The sequence below is a fragment of the Bos javanicus genome, chromosome 18 (assembly GCF_032452875.1).
Source record: "Bos javanicus breed banteng chromosome 18, ARS-OSU_banteng_1.0, whole genome shotgun sequence".
NCBI classification, from domain to species: domain Eukaryota; kingdom Metazoa; phylum Chordata; class Mammalia; order Artiodactyla; family Bovidae; genus Bos; species Bos javanicus.
In genome coordinates, this window is record NC_083885.1 from 26,259,124 (window position 1) to 26,276,965 (window position 17,842).

Consider the following 17,842-nt stretch of genomic DNA (forward strand, 5'->3'; position numbering starts at 1 on the left):
TCTATGGGGTCGCAAAGAGTTGGACACAACTGAGCGACTTTCACTTTCACATGGAGAGAGAGGTGAATGATGAAGAAAATGTAGTGAAATGATAATATTTGGAGAAGGTAGAAAATCTGGGCAAAAGGTGTATGGTAATTTTTTACTATATTTTGCAGCTGAATTTATTTCAAAATCAAAATTTAAAAATAACGCAATATTGGGGTTTCCCTGGTAATCCAATGGTTAAAACTCTGTGGTTCCACTGCAGGGGGCACAAGTTCGAACCTTGGTGGGGGAACTAAGGTCCCAAATGCCTTGAAATGCGACCAAAATAATAATAATAATAATAATGCTGTATTAAAAATATACCTCATAGAGTGGGATTATTATTGTGATCCCCAAATGGGTAACTTATGATCCGAGGCTAGTGTCTGGGATAACATTGGCAAATTCATCAAAAATACTATTTTATTACATAAAATAAGTTCATTGTTGGTTTGTTAAATCTGAAGGTTCTAATTTGTTTTCAGTTCAGTTCAGTTCAGTCGCTCAGTCATGTCAGACTCTTTGTGACCTCATGAATCGCAGCACCCCAGGCCTCCCTGTCCTTCACCAACTCCCGGAGTTCACCCCAGACTCATGTCCATCGAGTCAGTGATGCCATCCAGCCATCTCATCCTCTGTCCTCCCCTTCTCCTCCTGCCCCCAAACCCTCCCAGCATCAGAGTCTTTTCCAATGAGTCAACCCTTCGCATGAGGTGGCCAAAGTACTGGAGTTTCAGCATTAGCATCATTCCTTCCAAAGAAATCCCAGGGCTGATCTCCTTCAGAATGGATTGGTTGGATCTCCTTGCAGTCCAAGGGACTCTCAAGAGTCTTCTCCAACACCACAGTTCAAAAGCACCAATTCTTCTGCGCTCAGCCTTCTTCACAGTCCAACTCTCACATCCATACATGACCACAGGAAAAACCATAGCCTTGACTAGACGAACCTTTGTTGGCAAATTATTGTCTCTGCTTTTGAATATGCTATCTAGATTGGTCATAACTTTCCTTCCAAGGAGTAAACGTCTTTTAATTTCATGGCTGCAGTCATCATCTGCAGTGATTTTGGAGCCCAAAAAATAAAGTCTGACACTGTTTCCACTGTTTCCCTATCTATTTCCCATGAAGTGATGGGACCGAATGCCATGATCTTAGTCTTCTGAATGTTGAGCTTTAAGCCAACTTTTTCACTCTCCTCTTTCACTTTCATCAAGAAGCTTTTTAGTTCCTCTTCACTTTCTGCCATAAGGGTGGTGTCATCTGCATATCTGAGGTTACTGATATTCTCCCAGCAATCTTGATTCCAGCTTGTGTTTCTTCCAGTCCAGCGTTTCTCATGATGTACTCTGCATATAAGTTAAATAAGCAGGGTGACAATATACAGCCTTGACATACTCCTTTTCCTATTTGGAACCAGTCTGTTGTTCCATGTCCAGTTCTAACTGTTGCTTCCTGACCTGCATACAAATTTCTCAAGAGGCCGGTCAGGTGGTCTGGTAGTCCCATCTCTTTCAGAATTTTCCAGTTTATTGTGATCCACACAGTCAAAAGCTTTGGCATAGTCAATAAAGCAGAAATAGATGTTTTTCTGGAACTCTCTTGCTTTTTCCATGATCCAGCGGATGTTGGCAATTTGATCTCTTGTTCCTCTGCCTTTTCTAAAACCAGCTTGAACATCAGGAAGTTCACGGTTCACATATTGCTGAAGCCTGGCTTGGAGAATTTTGAGCATTACTTTACTAGCGTGTGAGATGAGTGCAGTTTGAGCCTTCTTTGGCATTGCCTTTCTTTGGGATTGGAATGAAAACTGACCTTTTCCAGTCCTGTGGCCACTGCTGAGTTTTCCAAATTTGCAGGTATATTGAGTGCAGCATTTTCACAGCATCATCTTTCAGGATTTGAAAGAGCTCATCTGGAATTCCATCACCTCCACTAGCTTTGTTCGTAGTGATGCTTTCTAAGGCCCACTTGACTTCACATTCCAGGATGTTTGGCTTTAGGTCAGTGATCACACTATCGTGATTATCTGGGTCGTGAAGATCTTTTCTGTACAGTTGTTCTGTGTATTCTTGCCATCTCTTCTTAATATCTTCTGCTTCTGTTAGGCCAATTAAAAAGTACATAATTGAAAAAACTTGAAGGTAGTGTACATGCAATAAAGTACAATTTTATATTGTGCTGTGTGTGTGCTAAGTTGCTTCAGTCGTGTCTGACTCTTTGTGACCCTGTGGACCCATAGCCCATGAGGCCCCTCTGTCTACAGGATTCTCCAAGTAAAGAATACTGGAATGGGTTGCCATGCCCTCCTCCAGGGGATCTTCCTGACCCAGGGATTGAACTCACATCTCTTGTCTCTTGCTTAAGCAGGCAGGTTCTCTGCCACTGGTGCCACCTGGGAATCCCACAATTTTATATTATACATATGTAAATTTTGCAAGCTCGACTACCACTGATACTCACCCATTATTGAATCGTCTCAGGACCCTGACCAGGTGGGTATGATTATCTTCATTTTACAGAGAAGGAATCTGAGGAAGGTCACACTCTAGCAAGGGGTAGGATCCAGATTCAAAGCACTGTCTTTTGAATTCCAAAGCCAGTGTTTTTAAACACTTTGTTATGCAAATTATTGGACTTCCCTAGTGGCTCAGAGGTTAAAGTATCTACCTGCAATGTGGGAGACCCGGGTTCGATCCCTGGGTCGGGAAGATCTCCTGGAGAAGAAAATGGCAACCCACTCCAGTATTCTTGCCTGGAGAATCCCACGGATGGAGGAGCCTGGTAGACTACAGTCCACAGGGTCACAAAGAGTCAGACATGACTGAGCCACTTCACTTTCACTTTCATGCAAATTATTGAGGCTATTGTCATCAACAGACATCAATTGAGTACCAGCTACTTTAGCTCCTCATGCCTCAGTTTCCTCATCATAAAATGGAATCACAGTAACACTTTTATTAAGACACTTCAAATGCTCAGAACAGTTCCTGTACACTCATGTGTGAATAATTATTAGTACCTACTATGCCTAGGGCACTGGGATCACCATGAGATCTAAGATTCTATTCTCCACTCCCAGGCTACTCCCCACAAAAGTAAACAGCCACCAGAAGCATCTCACATTGAGGACCAGCCTGTGGATATCTGGTCCAGGGAACCAGGTAGAGGTACACCTTGGAGGGAGTGGCCTCAGCCAGCAGGACACTGAGATAGGCCTGCTGACATCACTCCTCAGTCTGGAAGAAACAACTGCCTTTGTTTGGCAGCAGTCCTCATGGTGACTGACTCCCCAGGCAACTTAGCATGTGTCTAACAGAACCCCTGCCCCAACCCACAACAGGTCTCATCTGTCACCATCAGTGCCATGGTCTGGGTGAATGAGACTTGTCCTTCTGCCTGGAGATCTCCCCACTGGCCTTGCAGGCCCCTGCCAGGATCAGTCAGGATCCAACCAGAAGAGAAACCACTTCTAGCATCTGAAAAGCACATGACTGCAGGGACTTAGATACACACATGGTGAAAGAGTGGAGGGGAGCCAAAGAGCCGCTGAGAGTAGGAAGTTATGGCCTCCTCGCAGCTGGAGGGGCAAGGGGGCAGGTGATGTCACTGGAGACCAGGGCCATGGTCACCTGCAGAAGCTGCAACCACAACTGGCCTGTCCCCTGGGGGCTGCAGAAGAGATGTGGCCAAAACTTGGAAAAAACCCTGGTGCTGGGGAAGATTGAGGGCAGGAGGAGAAGGGGACAACAGAGGATGAGATGTTTGGATGCCATCCCTGACTCAATGGAGACAAGTTTGAGCAAGCTCCAGGAGATAGTGAAGGGCAGGGAAGCCTGGCGTGCTGCAGTCCACGGGGTCGCAGAGTCAGACACAACTTAGTAACTGAACAACAAAGGCAGAGAGAGAGGAGAACTCCATCCTCCAACCTCCACCTCCCACCCCTGTGCCCCAAGCTTCTTCCTTTCACCTGTCCACTGGGCTCCAGACAGGGTCCACCAGCTGCCCTGGGAGCCTAGGAAATGCAGACTGAATGGCTAATTGTCATCCCCTGCCCCAACCCACCCCCCACATGGAAGATGAAGGGGAAGGAATAGATCTCAGGGCACAAGGGCCAAGGCTAGCCCATGGCTTTTCCACGTTGGCATTCCAACAGCTCATCCAGGGCCTGGCACACACCCAGGCTTCATAAACATGTGAACAAATGACTGACCATTGGGGCAGGAAGGCACAGTGCCCTATGTCACTGAATGTTTTAAAAAGTGAGTGAAAGTGAAAGTCACTCAGTCATGTCTGACTCTTTGCAACTCCATGGACTGTATAGTCCATGGAATTCTCCAGGCCAGAATACTGGAGTGGGTAGCCGTTCCCTTCTCCAGGGGATCTTCCCAACCCAGGGACTGAACCCAGGTCTCCCGCATTGCGGGCGGATTCTTTACCAGCTGAGCCACAAGGGAAACCCAGAACACCTGGTATAATCACTCGGAAAACTGGTAGTATCAACTAATATCGACTAACGCTGAACCGACTATGACCCAGCAATTGCAGTCCTAAGTGTGTACTTAACTAAATGTGTACACACGTTCCCAGAAGGCATTTACCAGTGGTAAATGTTCCTAGTGGTGTTTATGACAATAGCCTCGTACTGGAAACCCCTCCAAAGCTCATGGACAGTGGTATGGATAAACACAATGGAATATCGTGCAGCCGCGGTAATGAGTGATCTATAACTACCCACATCAATGCAGTTGGCTCTCATCAACAGGACGGCGAGGGAAAGGAGCCAGACACAGAGGCGTATGTGCTGCACAATTCTATTTGTATAAATAGAAAAACAGGCAACACTAATGTCTGCTTCTGAAGTCAGAGTCCTGGTTGAAGCTTAATCCTTTGGATGGATCTGATCCTATGATTCTGAAGTCAAAATGCAGAGGCTACAAAAATGCCAGGCAGGGGGCAGCATTCACATGGAGATGCTGAAGTCTGTAGGAAGAAGTGGTCCCGGAAAACGATGGGTGAGTGTGACCTCTGGACTTTGAGCCTCTCCGAGACCTTTTCTGTTTGTAGCTACCTAGATTAGCACACACATTCTCCTTTCTTCCCCAAGAAGAAATGCCTCTCTCTGAATCAGGTTTCCCACCTCAACACTATTGATATTTTGATATAAATATTTGTTAGGGGAGCTTGTCCTGTGCCTTGAAGAGTGTTTAACAGAGTTCAGCAAGTCCCCCACATACAAACCTTCAAGTTGTGAATTTTCATGTCCAATCATGTAAGTTAGTTCATATGTCTGCCATACATTGTCATGTACACGCGTCCTCTACAAGTGTGGTTGTGCTGTGGCATACTTGACTGTCCTGTGTTTGTCTGTTTTTTACGCATTGCTCAGACGCTCAGTCATGTCTGACTCTTTGGCGTCCCCATGGACTGTAGCCCTCCACTTTATCCCTGAGATTCTCCCGGCAAGAATCCTGGAGTGGGGTGTTATTTCCTCCTCCAGGGGATCTTCCCAACCCAGGAATCAAACTCTCATCTCTTGCATTAACAGGTAGGTTCTTCATCACTAGCACTACCTGGGAAGCCCCTTTTTATGTATTACTTGTGTATAAAGTATTAATATTATAAATCCATTACAGTACTGTATAGCCGATTGTGTTAGTTGGGTACTAGGCTAACTTTGTTGGACTTATGAACGCCCTCTCGGAATGGAACTCATTCATATGTAGGGGAATTACTGTAGTGGGTGGAAAAGCATCCCTAAAAATTTATGTCCATCTGGAATCTCAGAATGTGACCTTGCTTGAAGTAATGATCCTTGCATGTCCTTATACAAAGAGGAGAGGCCACACAAGACACAAGGAAGAAAGCCATGTGAAGAGGTAGGAAGAGATTGCAGCGACAGAGTTACAGGGCAAGGAATGCCAGGGATTGCTGGGAAACATCAAAAGCTAGATAGGATTCTTCCCTAGAGCCTTCCAAGGGAGCCTGGCCTTGACAACCCCTTGATTTTGGACTCCTAGCCTCCAATATTGTGAGACAACAAATTTCTGTTTGTGGCAGTTTGTTATGGCAGCCTTGGGAAACTAATTGCAAGCACTATCTCTGACTTCTAAACTTAGGAAGTCAAAGGTACCCCTTTCAGTTATAACAAACAAAAATTTCTCCAGATACTGCAGAATGTCTCCTAGTGGGAGCAGGGGATGCAAAATAGTTGCCCCTCAGCTCTCGTTAAGATCTGCTAAGCTGATGGGGCAAAAATGGTGAGAGGACCAAGCAGAGTGGTCTTGGTGAAAGTCTAATGGTGAATGGTGCAAGTCACTCAGTCACGTCCGCGTCTTTGTGACCCCATGGACTATACAGTCCATGGAATTCTCCAAGCCAGAATACTGGAGTGGGTAGCCTTTCCCTTCTCTAGGGGATCTTCTCAACCCAGGGATGGAACCCAGGTCTCCCACATTGCAGGAGGATTCTTTACCAGCTGAGCCACGGGGAAGCCCAAGAATACTGCAGTGGGTAAGCCTATCCCTTCTCCAGGGGATCTTCCCCACCCTGGAATTGAACCTGGGTCTCCCACATTGCCGGCTGATTCTTTACCAACTGAGCTATCAGGAAAGCCCAGGCAACTCATCTAAGCTACTACATTCCTCAGTTTCTGGATCTGTAAGTGGAAGAGAACAACACCAACTTCATAAGACTGTTTTGAGGGTGAAATGAGTTGATGACTATAAAGTGGTGTGAACCACAACACTGTCACCACCATTACTTCAGGTTGCAACAGTTAGTTTAGGGGCTATCTCCTCATTTAACCAGGAGCTCCTTGACGAACTGAATGGTCTGCTCCATACATTCCCCCCATGATACTCAGGATCATATACTAATATGATCAATGCCTATTTAGAAATGTCTTGAGTTTATACCCATTTAATAATCAGCCAAGTTTTTCCTTTCCAGGAATGCAGATTATTGGTATCCGAGAGAAGCTGCAGTGAGTATGTATGAAGGTCCAGATGGTGAACAGAGTAGAGGCCTCACAGTGAGATGGAAGAAGGAAGGCACTCCTGCCAATTCAATGAACTTTAGGGGTCTCAATTTCTCCATTTGGAAATCGAGAATAGATACTATTACAAGGTTGTTGAAAGGATTTTTATAAACTATGCTCAACGTGGTGCCAAGGGTATTAGTAACTGCTGAGCAAACAGCTGTTATTATCATCGTTTTAAGAATACTGTTGAAAAAGTAAACACGAATGCGCCTAGGTATCTAGTCCAAGGCCAGCGATTTCGCTTTGGTCTGCTCTGGGCTGGCCGAAGCGCTGGACTGGGCCTCGGGAAGCCCCGCCCCTCCACTACCGCGTCGGGTCGCCCTGGCAACGCACTGCTTGGTCGCAGCCCGCAGCCCGAGAGACGCGGTCGCTGGTCCCAGGCGCTCTTGGCCACAACCCGGTATTGACCAGAGTAGCTTCGGCAGTGATGACGGACGACGACTCTGAGACTTCTGCCTCGGAAACACAGGCCCAGGAAGAGAGCGATCTGCCTGTTTTCCAGTTGTGTGGGCTGGTGGAAGAGCTCAGGTACCCGCCAGCCGGATTCTGAGGGTGGTCCCTACTCAGCGTGTGGGCTCCGAGGTTGGTCCAGCATGGAGATACTCCCAAGTCCACGCTGAACACTGAGGAAACTGAGACCCGCCCCCCCTCTCCACCCCCCACCCCCCACCCCCCTCCACCCCCCACCCCCCACCCCCCTCCACCCCCCCACCCCCCACCCCCCTCCACCCCCCCCACCCCCCAACTCCCCCCTCCACCCCCCCCACCCCCCAACTCCCCCCTCCACCCCACCACCAAAAAGTGGTAAAGGCGCCTACCTTTGCTCTTTATTCCCGTGTCTCCACCTTCAGGGGACTAACAAGCCACTGATGGAGACAAAGATGTGAAGCCTAGAGGGTAATTGGTGAAGCTAGAGCTTCAGCCTGGTGGGTCTGTCTGGTGCCACGCTGTGTGCTTAGCCACTTCTCTACTGTGCGATGACAGCTTGGACCAGGTGACCTCTAAGTCCCTTTCCAATGCTAAGATTCTATAATAAAATTAAGATGGAAGCAGATAGAAGGGAGGCTACTGAGATACTTTTAGTATGAAGCAACATACCTAAACCAGAGTATAAGTATAGAAGTGAACAGCAAAGAAGGACTAGCCCAATTTTCTATATTTTTAGCAATCTGTTTTAATATCTACTATGGCAAGTAAATTGGATATCAAGTTCTATGAGGTAATTGAGGTTAGTTGTACAACTTACTGATTTCACATAGAACACCCTGGCCTGGCAGTTGAATAGCTGTTACTGCAAAATGTTTATAAATAGTTTAGGTCAGAATTGAGGTATTATTACTAAAACAGCTACAATCTTGAGTGCTTATTATGCACCAAGTATTTTGCACATATGAACTAATATAATGACAAAATAACCCTAGTAAGATGGTGAGGAAACAGACACAGAAGTTAAGTCACTTTCTTACAGTCACACAGCTAGTCAGTGGTAGAGCTAAAATTAAGACTCAGATTGCACTATTGTATGTAAATTACATAACAAATAAGAACCTACTGTATAGCACAGAGAAATCTATTCAATGCTCTGTAATGACCTATATGGGAATAGAATAAAAAAGAGTGGGTATATGTATATCTATAACTGAGTTTGCTGTAAGCAGAAACTAACACAACTTTGTAAGTCAACTGTATTCCAATAAAAAATTAATTAAAAAAAAGACTTTGGTGCAACTCCACAGCCTACACTGGGAACATGACATATGCTGAAAAAGAAAGATGCTTTGATGTATCAGGCTTTTCTGTTGAATCTTTCCCACTAATATTAAAATTCAGCCAAACAGGATTTTCAACACAGTAAACAGATGTTTAGCTCAATAACATATGAAAATATCAAAGGTGTTCTCTCTCTTATATACACTTACATACATATGTGTGTATTATATTGTTGCTGTTCAGTCTATAAATTGTGTCTGACTTCTTTTGTGACCCCATGGAACAGAAGGAGCCTGGCGGGCTATAGTCCATGAGTGCATACTAAGTCAATTCAGTCATGTCCGACTCTTTGCGACCCTACAGTCCATAGGGAATTTCCCAGGCAAGACTACTAGAGGGAGTTGCCATTTCCTTCCCCAGAGGATCCTCCCCACCCAGGAATTGCACTCACATTTCCTGCACTGGCTTATGGGTTCTTTACCATTGATGTATTATGTGAAAGTGAAAGTTGCTCAGTCATGTCCGACTCTGCGACACCATGAACTATATAATCCACGGGATTCTCCAGGCCAGAATACTGGAGTAGGTAGCCTTTTCCTTCTCCAGGGCATCTTCCCAACCCGGGGATCGAACTTAGGTCTCCCACATTGCAGGCAAATTCTTTACCAACTGAGCCACCAGGGAAGCCCTATACACTCATATGTAACATACGGGTATGTTATATAAGTTGAAAGGGTCACAATCTTGGCATATACAGGATAAACTAGCTTTGTCATCTCTAATGTTTAAAAACCATCTGTTCAAAGTCTTTTATAATAGACTTCTAGAGAATAATACTTCATCCACTGGGTGGCTGGAAATAAAAGAACTGAGAAATATAAACCAAAGTAAACCTCTGAAGATTGTGGATGTGTGTAACTTCAAGAATTCTGTAGTGGACTTCCCTGGTGGTCCAGTGGTTAAGAATATCCCTGCCAATGCAGGGGACACAGTTTTGATCCCTGGTCTGGGAAGATTCCGGGGAAGGCAATGGCACCCCACTGCAGTACTCTTGCCTGGAAAATCCCATGGACGGAGGAGCCTGGTAGGCTGCAGTCCATGGGGTTTCGGAGAGTCGGACATGACTGAGCGGCTTCCCTTTCACTTTTCACTTTCATGCATTGGAGCAGGAAATGGCAGCCCACTTCAGTGTTCTTGCCTGGAGAATCCCAGGGACGGGGGAGCCTGGTGGGCTGCCGTCTATGGGGTCGCACAGAGTCGGACACGACTTAAGCGACTTAGCAGCAGCAGCAGCAGCTGGGAAGATTCTGCATGCCACGGAGCAGTTAAACCTGTGCGCCACAACTACAGAGTCTGTGCTCAGGAGCCCGAAAGCCACAATTACTGCTGTGCACCTAGAGTCTGTGCTTTGCAACAAGAGAAGCCAAGGCAGTCAGAAGCCTATGTATCACAACTGGAGAGAAGCCCCTTGCTGCAACTAGAGAAAGCCTGTTTGCAGCAACAAAGACCCAGTGCAGCCAAAAGTAAAATTTAAAAATAAAATATTAAGTATTAATTCAGAAGGAATTTCACAAATTGGTTAGAAGATACTTGAAGATGAAACTTGTACCAATTTTCAGTATATAGGCATATCTCATTTTATTGCATTTTGCTTTATTGTACCTTACAGACATTGTGTTTTTTACAAAACAAAGGTTTGTGGCAACTCTGCATTGAGCAAGCATATTGATGCTATTTTTTCCAACATCATTTGCTCATTTTGTGTCTCTGTCACATTTCCATGATTTTTTGAAATATTTCAAGCTTTTTCTTTATATTATTATATTTGTTATGGTGATTTGTGGTCACTGATTTTTGATGCTACTATTGCAAAGATTATGACCTGCTGAAAGCTCAGATGATGGTTAGTGTTTTTTAGCAATAAAGCATTGTTAATTAAAGTATGTACTTTTTTTAGACATAATGGCATGCACACTTAGTAGACTACAGTATAATGTAAACATAATTTTAATGCACCAAAAAACCAAAAAATTCATTTGACTCACTTTATTGCACTATTTACTTGATTGCAGTTGTTCGAAACTGAATCCATTATATCCCCAATGTATGCCTTTAATCCTAGTGCTCTGAACTTTATGGCTCATTGCTGCTGCTGCTAAGTCGCTTCAGTCGTGTCCGACTCTGTGCGACCCCATAGACGGCAGCCCACCAGGCTCCCCCGTCCCTGGGATTCTCTAGGCAAGAACACTGGAGTGAGTTGCCATTTCCTTCTCCAATGCATGAAAGTGAAAAGTGAAAAGTGAAAGTGAAGTTGCTCAGTCGTGTCTGACTCTTCGAAACCCCATGGACTGCAGCCCACCAGGCTCCTCTGTCCATGGGATTTTCCAGGCAAGAGTACTGGAGTGGGGTGCCATTGCCTTCTCCTTATGGCTCATTAGATGTATATTAAAAAAATATATAGAATATGTAAATAGCATTTACTGTGAGCCAGGCACTGTCCCAGAGTCTTTGCTTTGCTTATCACAACCCTCAAAGATAGGTGCTATTATTATTCCCATTTTACAGATGAGGAAAGCGAGGCACCAGAAGTTAAGTATCTTACAAGGTCATACAAAGCTGCTGCTTTGCTGCTAAGTCGCTTCAGTCGTGTCTGACCCTGTGCGACCCCATAGACGGCAGCCCACCAGGCTCCCCCATCCCTGGGATTCTCCAGGCAAGAACACTGCTAGCAAGTGTTAAATACTAGGTACTTGGGATTTAAACTCCAGTTGGTGGAACTTTCTCAAGGGCACCCTCTGTTTTGCAGCTATGGAAACTCTGCTCTCAAAACTGAGACGGAGATGTTTGAAAAATATTATAATAAACTGGAGCTCAAGGATCAGCGACCTCCACGATTATCAGAAATCAAAATAACAGGAGCAGAAATTGCACAGGTATGCAAGGGAGATCTAAGAATTCTTTAAAGCTCTTTGTACCTTTAGATGCAAGTAGCATTTGTTATCTGCCTTTGCTGTGCCCTTCTTGGCCAAGTGGCATATGACTTTCTCCCTGTTCTAATTTTGGTTCTTTTCCCTCCAAGGTTTCTCTTTAGATTAGGATTGACATATATATACTACCATGTGTAAAATAGATTGCTAGCAGGAATCTGCTGTATAGCACAGGGAGCTCAGCTCAGTGCTCTGTGATGAACTAGAGGGGTGGGGTGGAAAGGGTGAGAGAGAAGCCCAAGAGGGAGGGGATACATGTATACACATAACTGATTCACTTCATTGTACAGCAGAAACTAACACAATATTATAAAGCAATTATACTCCATTGAAAAAAAAAGGAAGCTGACTCAAAAAAAATAGTACAGGGTAGGGGTCTATCTTTTGAGGATCAAACAATGCCATCTTCAGGTCCACACATTTCCTGGGTCACCTGCTTTTGACCTTAGGCTTCATTGCCCTGTTGTTGCTGTTCAGTCGATTAGTCGAGTTCTACTCTTTGCGACCCCACGGACTGCAGCATGCCAGGCTTCCCTGTCCTTCACTATCTCCCAGAGTTTGCTCAAACTCATGTCTGTTGAGTTGATGATGTCATCCAACCATGTCAATGCTTAGGAAATCCAACATTTTTGTCTGGTTTTTGCTGAAAACCATGCCCCCCAGTGCATTTTCTCTTTTATATCCAGCTCGGGAAGCACTGAGCTCTTACCCTGACACTGATTTGATTGCTAGTCTATAGCAATTTGCTTTAGTTCAGGGTTTCCCCACACTCAAGACACTTCCCCTTATTTTCAGTTCATTGTCAAGCATAGACCTTTGAAGTATTTTGTGCAGTACCTTAGGTTGACTGGTGAAATGAACATCTCCTCAGGCCCAGTGTCCAGCACCATTTATCATGGAGTTGGTTTGCTCTGGCCATCATTCAGCATTATTTCTAGCATGTTCGAGTGGTTGTTTTGATACCCACCTGGGGTTGCTTTCTTACCAGTTCCTACCTGACAATGGCTTTGTACTGCTTGTGTTACAGTTACGAAGCAGGCGTAAATCCAAGTCCCGCATGGGCATGGAACGTGTGATGGGCCTCAGTGTGGACCAAAAATTGGAACTTGTGCAAAAGGAGCTGGAAGACACAAAGGATGAGATCAGGCACATGAGAGCGAACGCTGAGCGCGACCTACAGCATCACGAGGTAGACCTTCCAGTGGGCCGTCCTCCCTGGGCTCCCCGCTTCTGCCTCGGCAAGAAGTATCTTTAGTATGTTCATATGATTGTTGGTGCTTTGAGAGAAACACACTCGGATAAAATAAACTGAGGACCTACCTTTAAGGAACTTACCACTTGCCTGAGGGGATATCAAATTTTAAACTTTTGGTCTTTCCTGGTATTCCAGTGTTAAGAATCTGCGTTCCAGTGCAGGGGACACAGGTTCGATCTCTAGTCTGGGAAGATTCCATGGGCCACAGGGCAGCTAAGGCCCTGCGCCACAACTACTGAAGCCTTAGGGCTCCAGAGCCTGTGCTCCATTGAGAAGCCCATTGCACTGCAACTAGAGAGAAACCTCTGCTTGCCGCAACTAGAGAGAGCCCTCATGTAGTAACAAAGACCCAGCACAACTAAAAATAAATAAATAAATAAAATTAAAAAATTTTTTTTAACTCTTTAAGTGAAAAATTTCAAAATACACAAATGTAGAGAAGCTAGCACAGTGAACCCTTATGCATTCAACACTCGCACATAGCAGTCATCAACATGTGGCTGCTCTTGTTCCCTCCATAACCCTACCAACTTCCCACTTGTAACTGGCCACTGGGTATTATGAAGGGGATCTTACAGATACTGTTTATCTGTAAATATTTCAATGTATGTTTCTAAGATATGGATTCTTTAAAAAAAAACCCGTTATCAATAACCATCAGTTCAGTTCAGTTGCTCAGTCATGTCCGACTCTCTGAGACCCCATGAACTGCAGCATGCCAGGCCTCCCTGTCCATCACCAACTCCCGGAGTTTACCCAAACTCATGTCCATTGAGTCAGTGATGCCATCCAACCATAAATGCTCTTAAAAATTCAGAATAATTCCTTAATGATATACAGGGCTTGAGGTTTAAGTCAGTGAGTCGAGTGAAAAATCCCTTGTCACCTTCCATGGGTTGCATCCATGACCATGGTTCACGTCATATGGGAGACCAAGGTGGTCAGTTTTCCAACAGGGAAGAAACATCACTTTCATTTGGTTGCCAATAGGATGAAGTTGCTGGCTTGCATTTGATAGCCATCTTGTATGAAAAAAATAGATGTTTCTGTTCTATTTCTAATTTTTTTCCATTTCTAATGAAGGCATCATATTCATTTCCTTGAAAGGGACAGATAGTGAACTCATGTCTCCATTAATAGAACCATCTCTATGGCATAAACCTCTCCTGCCCTTCCCCCTCTCTCCTCCTTTCTCTTTCCCAACATGCTGCATTGAATTCCAACATGTTAAAGGAGCTCAGGATGTGGTAGCATTGTCCTCACATGCTGAACTATGTGATTAAACATAACGGTGTGGGTTAGAGTGGTCAGAGAAGACATGTTGGGGAGGTAGGGCTGGACATAGGACTTGACATGTGAAGAATGACGGCAATTGTTTAAGGAATAGGAAAACAAGGGCACCCTAAGTAAGGTGAATGACATGAACAAGGAAGTGGAGGTGGGAATGTTCACAGCAAGTTCATAACCCTGAGGAGGTTGGTGTGGTTAGAGAAGAACGTGCTTTGGGGGATGTATTAGGAAATCAGGTTGAGTAGGCAGAGGGGTTTCTCTCTGATGCCTTAGAAAGCAGGACCGCAGTGAGGATAATTGAGCAGGAGAGTTATGTATCAGTTCATTTCAGTTGCTCAGTTGTGTCTGACTCTTTGCAACCCCATAGACTGCAGCACGGCAGGTTTCCCTGTCCATCACCAACTCCTGGAGCTTACCCAAACTCACATCCATCGCATCAGTGATGCCATCCAACTATCTCATCCTCTGTCGTCCCCTTCTCCTCTCACCTTCAATCTTTCCCAGCATCAGGGTCTTTTCCAATGAGTCAGTTCTTCAGATCAGGTGGCCAAAGTATTGGAGTTTCAGCTTCAACATCAGTCCTTCCCATCAGTATTCAGGACTTATTTCCTTTAGGATTGACAGGTTGGATCTCCTTGCAGTCCAAGGAACTCTCAAGACTCTTCTTCAACACCACAGTTCAAAAGCATCAATTATTCGGTGCTCAGCTTTCTTTATAGTCCAACTCTCATGACCACTTGAAAAACCATAGCCTTGACTAGATGGACCTTTGTGGGCAAAGTAATATCTCTGCTTTTTATATGCTGTCTAGGTTGGTCATAACTTTTCTTCCAAGGAGTAATCATCTTTTAATTTCATGGCTGCAGTCACCATGTGCAGTGATTTTGGAGCCCCCCAAAATAAAGTCTCTCACTGTTTACCCATCTGTTTGCCATGAAGTGATGGGACCAGATGCCATGATCTTAGTTTCCTGAGTGTTGAGTTTTAAACCAGCTTTTTCACTCTCCACTTTCACTTTCATCAAGAAGCTTTTTAGTTCCTCTTCACTTTCTGCCATAAGGGTGGTGTCATCTGCATATCTGAGGTTATTGATATTTCTCCCGGCAATCTTGATTCCAGCTTGTGCTTCTTCCAGCCCAGCGTTTCTCATGATGTACTCTGCATATAAGTTAAATAAGCAGGGTGACAATATACAGCCTTGACATACTCCTTTCCCGATTTGGAACCAGTCCGTTGTTCCATGTCCAGTTCTAACTGTTGCTTCCTGGCCTGCATATAGATTTCTCAGGAGGCAGGTCAGGTGGTCTGGTATTCTCATCTCTTGCAGAATTTTCCACAGTTTATTGTGATCCACACAGTCAAAGGCTTTGACATAGTCAATAAAGCAGAAGTAGATGTTTTTCTGGAACTCTCTTGCTTTTTCAATGATCCAGCGGATGTTGGCGATTTGATCTCTGGTTGCTCTGCTGCTGCTAAGTCACTTCAGTTGTGTCCAACTCTGTGTGACCCCATAGATGGAAGCCCACCAGGCTCCCCCGTCCCTGGGATTCTCCAGGCAAGAACACTGGAGTGGGTTGCCATTTCCTTCTCCAATGCATGAAAGTGAAAAGTGAAATAAAGTCGCTCAGTTGTATCCAACTCTTAGTGATCCCATGGACTGCAGCCTACCAGGCTTCTCTGTCCATGGGATTTTCCAGGCAAGAATACTGGAGTGGGGTGCCATCACCTTCTCTGTTGCTCTGCCTTTTCTAAATCCAGCTTGAACATCTGCAAGTTCATGGTTCATGTCCTGTTGAAGCCTGGCTTGGAGAATTTTGAGCATTACTTTGCTAGTGTGTAAGATGAGTACAATTATTCAGTAGTTTGAGCATTCTTTGGCATTGCCTTTCTTTGGGATTGGAATGAAAACTGACCTTTTCCAGTCTTGTGACCACTGATGAGTTTTCCAAATTTTCTGGCATATTGGGTGCAGCACTTTAACAGCATCATCTTTCAGGATTTGAAATAGTTCAACTGGAATTCCATCACCTCCACTAGCTTTGTTTGTAGTGATGCTTCCTGAGGCCCACTTGACTTTGCATTCCAGGATGTCTGGCTGTAGGTGAGTGATCACACCATCGTGATTATCTGGGTCATGAAGATCTTTTTTGTACAGTTCTTCTGTGGATTCTTGCCACCTCTTCTTAATATCTTCTGCTTCTGTTAGGTCCATACCATTTCTGGTATGGTATACCTAACACAATCTAAAGATTGTGCCCATCTTTGCATGAAATATTCCTTTGGTATCTCTAATTCTTTTGAAGAGATCTCTAGTTTTTCCCATTCTATTGTTTTACTCTATTTCTTTGCATTGATCACTGAGGGAGACTACTTTCTTATCTCTCCTTGCTATTCTTTGGAACTCTGCATTCAAATGGGTATATCTTTCCTTTTCTCCTTTGCCTTTTGCTTCTGTTCTTTTCTCAGCTATTTGTGAGGCCTCTTCAGACAACCATTTTGCCTTTTTACATTTCTTTTTCTTAGGGATGGTCTTGCTCCCTGTCTCCTGTACAACGTCACAAACCTCATCCATAGTTCTTCAGGCACCGTCTATCATATCTAATCCCTTGAATCTAGTCACTTCTACTGTATAGTCGTAAGAGATTTGATTTAGGTAATACCTGAATGGTTTAGTGGTTTTCCCTACTTTCTTCAACTTCAGTCTGAATTTGGCAATAAGGAGTTCCTGATCTGAGCCACAGTCAGCTCCCTGTCTTGTTTTTGCTGACTGTATAGAGCTTCTCTATCTTTGGCTGCAAAGAATATAATCAATCTGATTTCAGTATTGACCATCTGGTGATGTCCAAGTGTAGAGTCTTCTCTTGTGTTGTTGGAAGTGGGTGTTTGCTATGACCAGTGTGTTCTCTTGGCAAAACTCTATTAGCCTTTGCCCTGCTTCATTCTGTACTCCAAGGCCAAATTTGCCTGTTACTCCAGATATCTCTTGACTTCCTACTTTTGCATTCCAGTAATGTATAGAAAGTAGCATTTAAGGTGGATAGATGTTCTGGCCTGTGAGATTTATGGGGAAGGAGGAGGCTATGGCCAGATGCTGGCCAGCAAAGGAAGATGCTTTTGGACCTTGGTGCCCAGTGAAAGAGCCTGATCAAAGATGATTTGCTCTGTGGCTACTCATTTTATTCTTTAAAATAATATCTTCATGTTTGCATTTTTAAATTTAAAGATAATCTCTGTTGTAGCAAAATTTAAACATGCAGGTAAGCTAAAAGAGAAACATTTGAAAACATCCACCAAGAGATAATTACTGTTGGTTCCTGTATTTGTCTCCTAGAGTTTAGATTTCCTATGTATATGTGAATGTCTTTATAAAAAGGTATCATATTATTTTGTGAACTGTGTTTTTCACTTACAGTGTATTGTATTTCACTTACAGTGTCTTTCTGTATCAATACATAGATTTGTTATTACTTTTTTTTTTTTCAAATTATAAAAGTACATAGTAAGAGTACTTCTCTGCCTCCCTCCTAGTCCATC

General features: G+C 44.2%; 1 protein-coding gene across 4 annotated transcripts in view; it reads left to right on the top strand.

Moving 5' to 3' along the window:
* Positions 1–7,381: 7,381 nt before the first annotated feature.
* CCDC113 (coiled-coil domain containing 113) overlaps positions 7,382–17,842 on the top strand; it is a 30,987-nt gene continuing 20,526 nt past the window's right edge. The window contains exons 1-3 of one of the 4 annotated variants that reach the window (XM_061387366.1): positions 7,382–7,594; positions 11,583–11,709; positions 12,791–12,952. In XM_061387366.1, coding sequence (XP_061243350.1) covers positions 7,494–7,594; positions 11,583–11,709; positions 12,791–12,952 — 390 coding nt within the window. In that variant the 5' untranslated portion in view covers positions 7,382–7,493. The remainder of the gene's footprint in view (positions 7,595–11,582; positions 11,710–12,790; positions 12,953–17,842) is intronic. The other 3 variants (XM_061387367.1, XM_061387368.1, XM_061387369.1) reach the window with 3 other exon arrangements.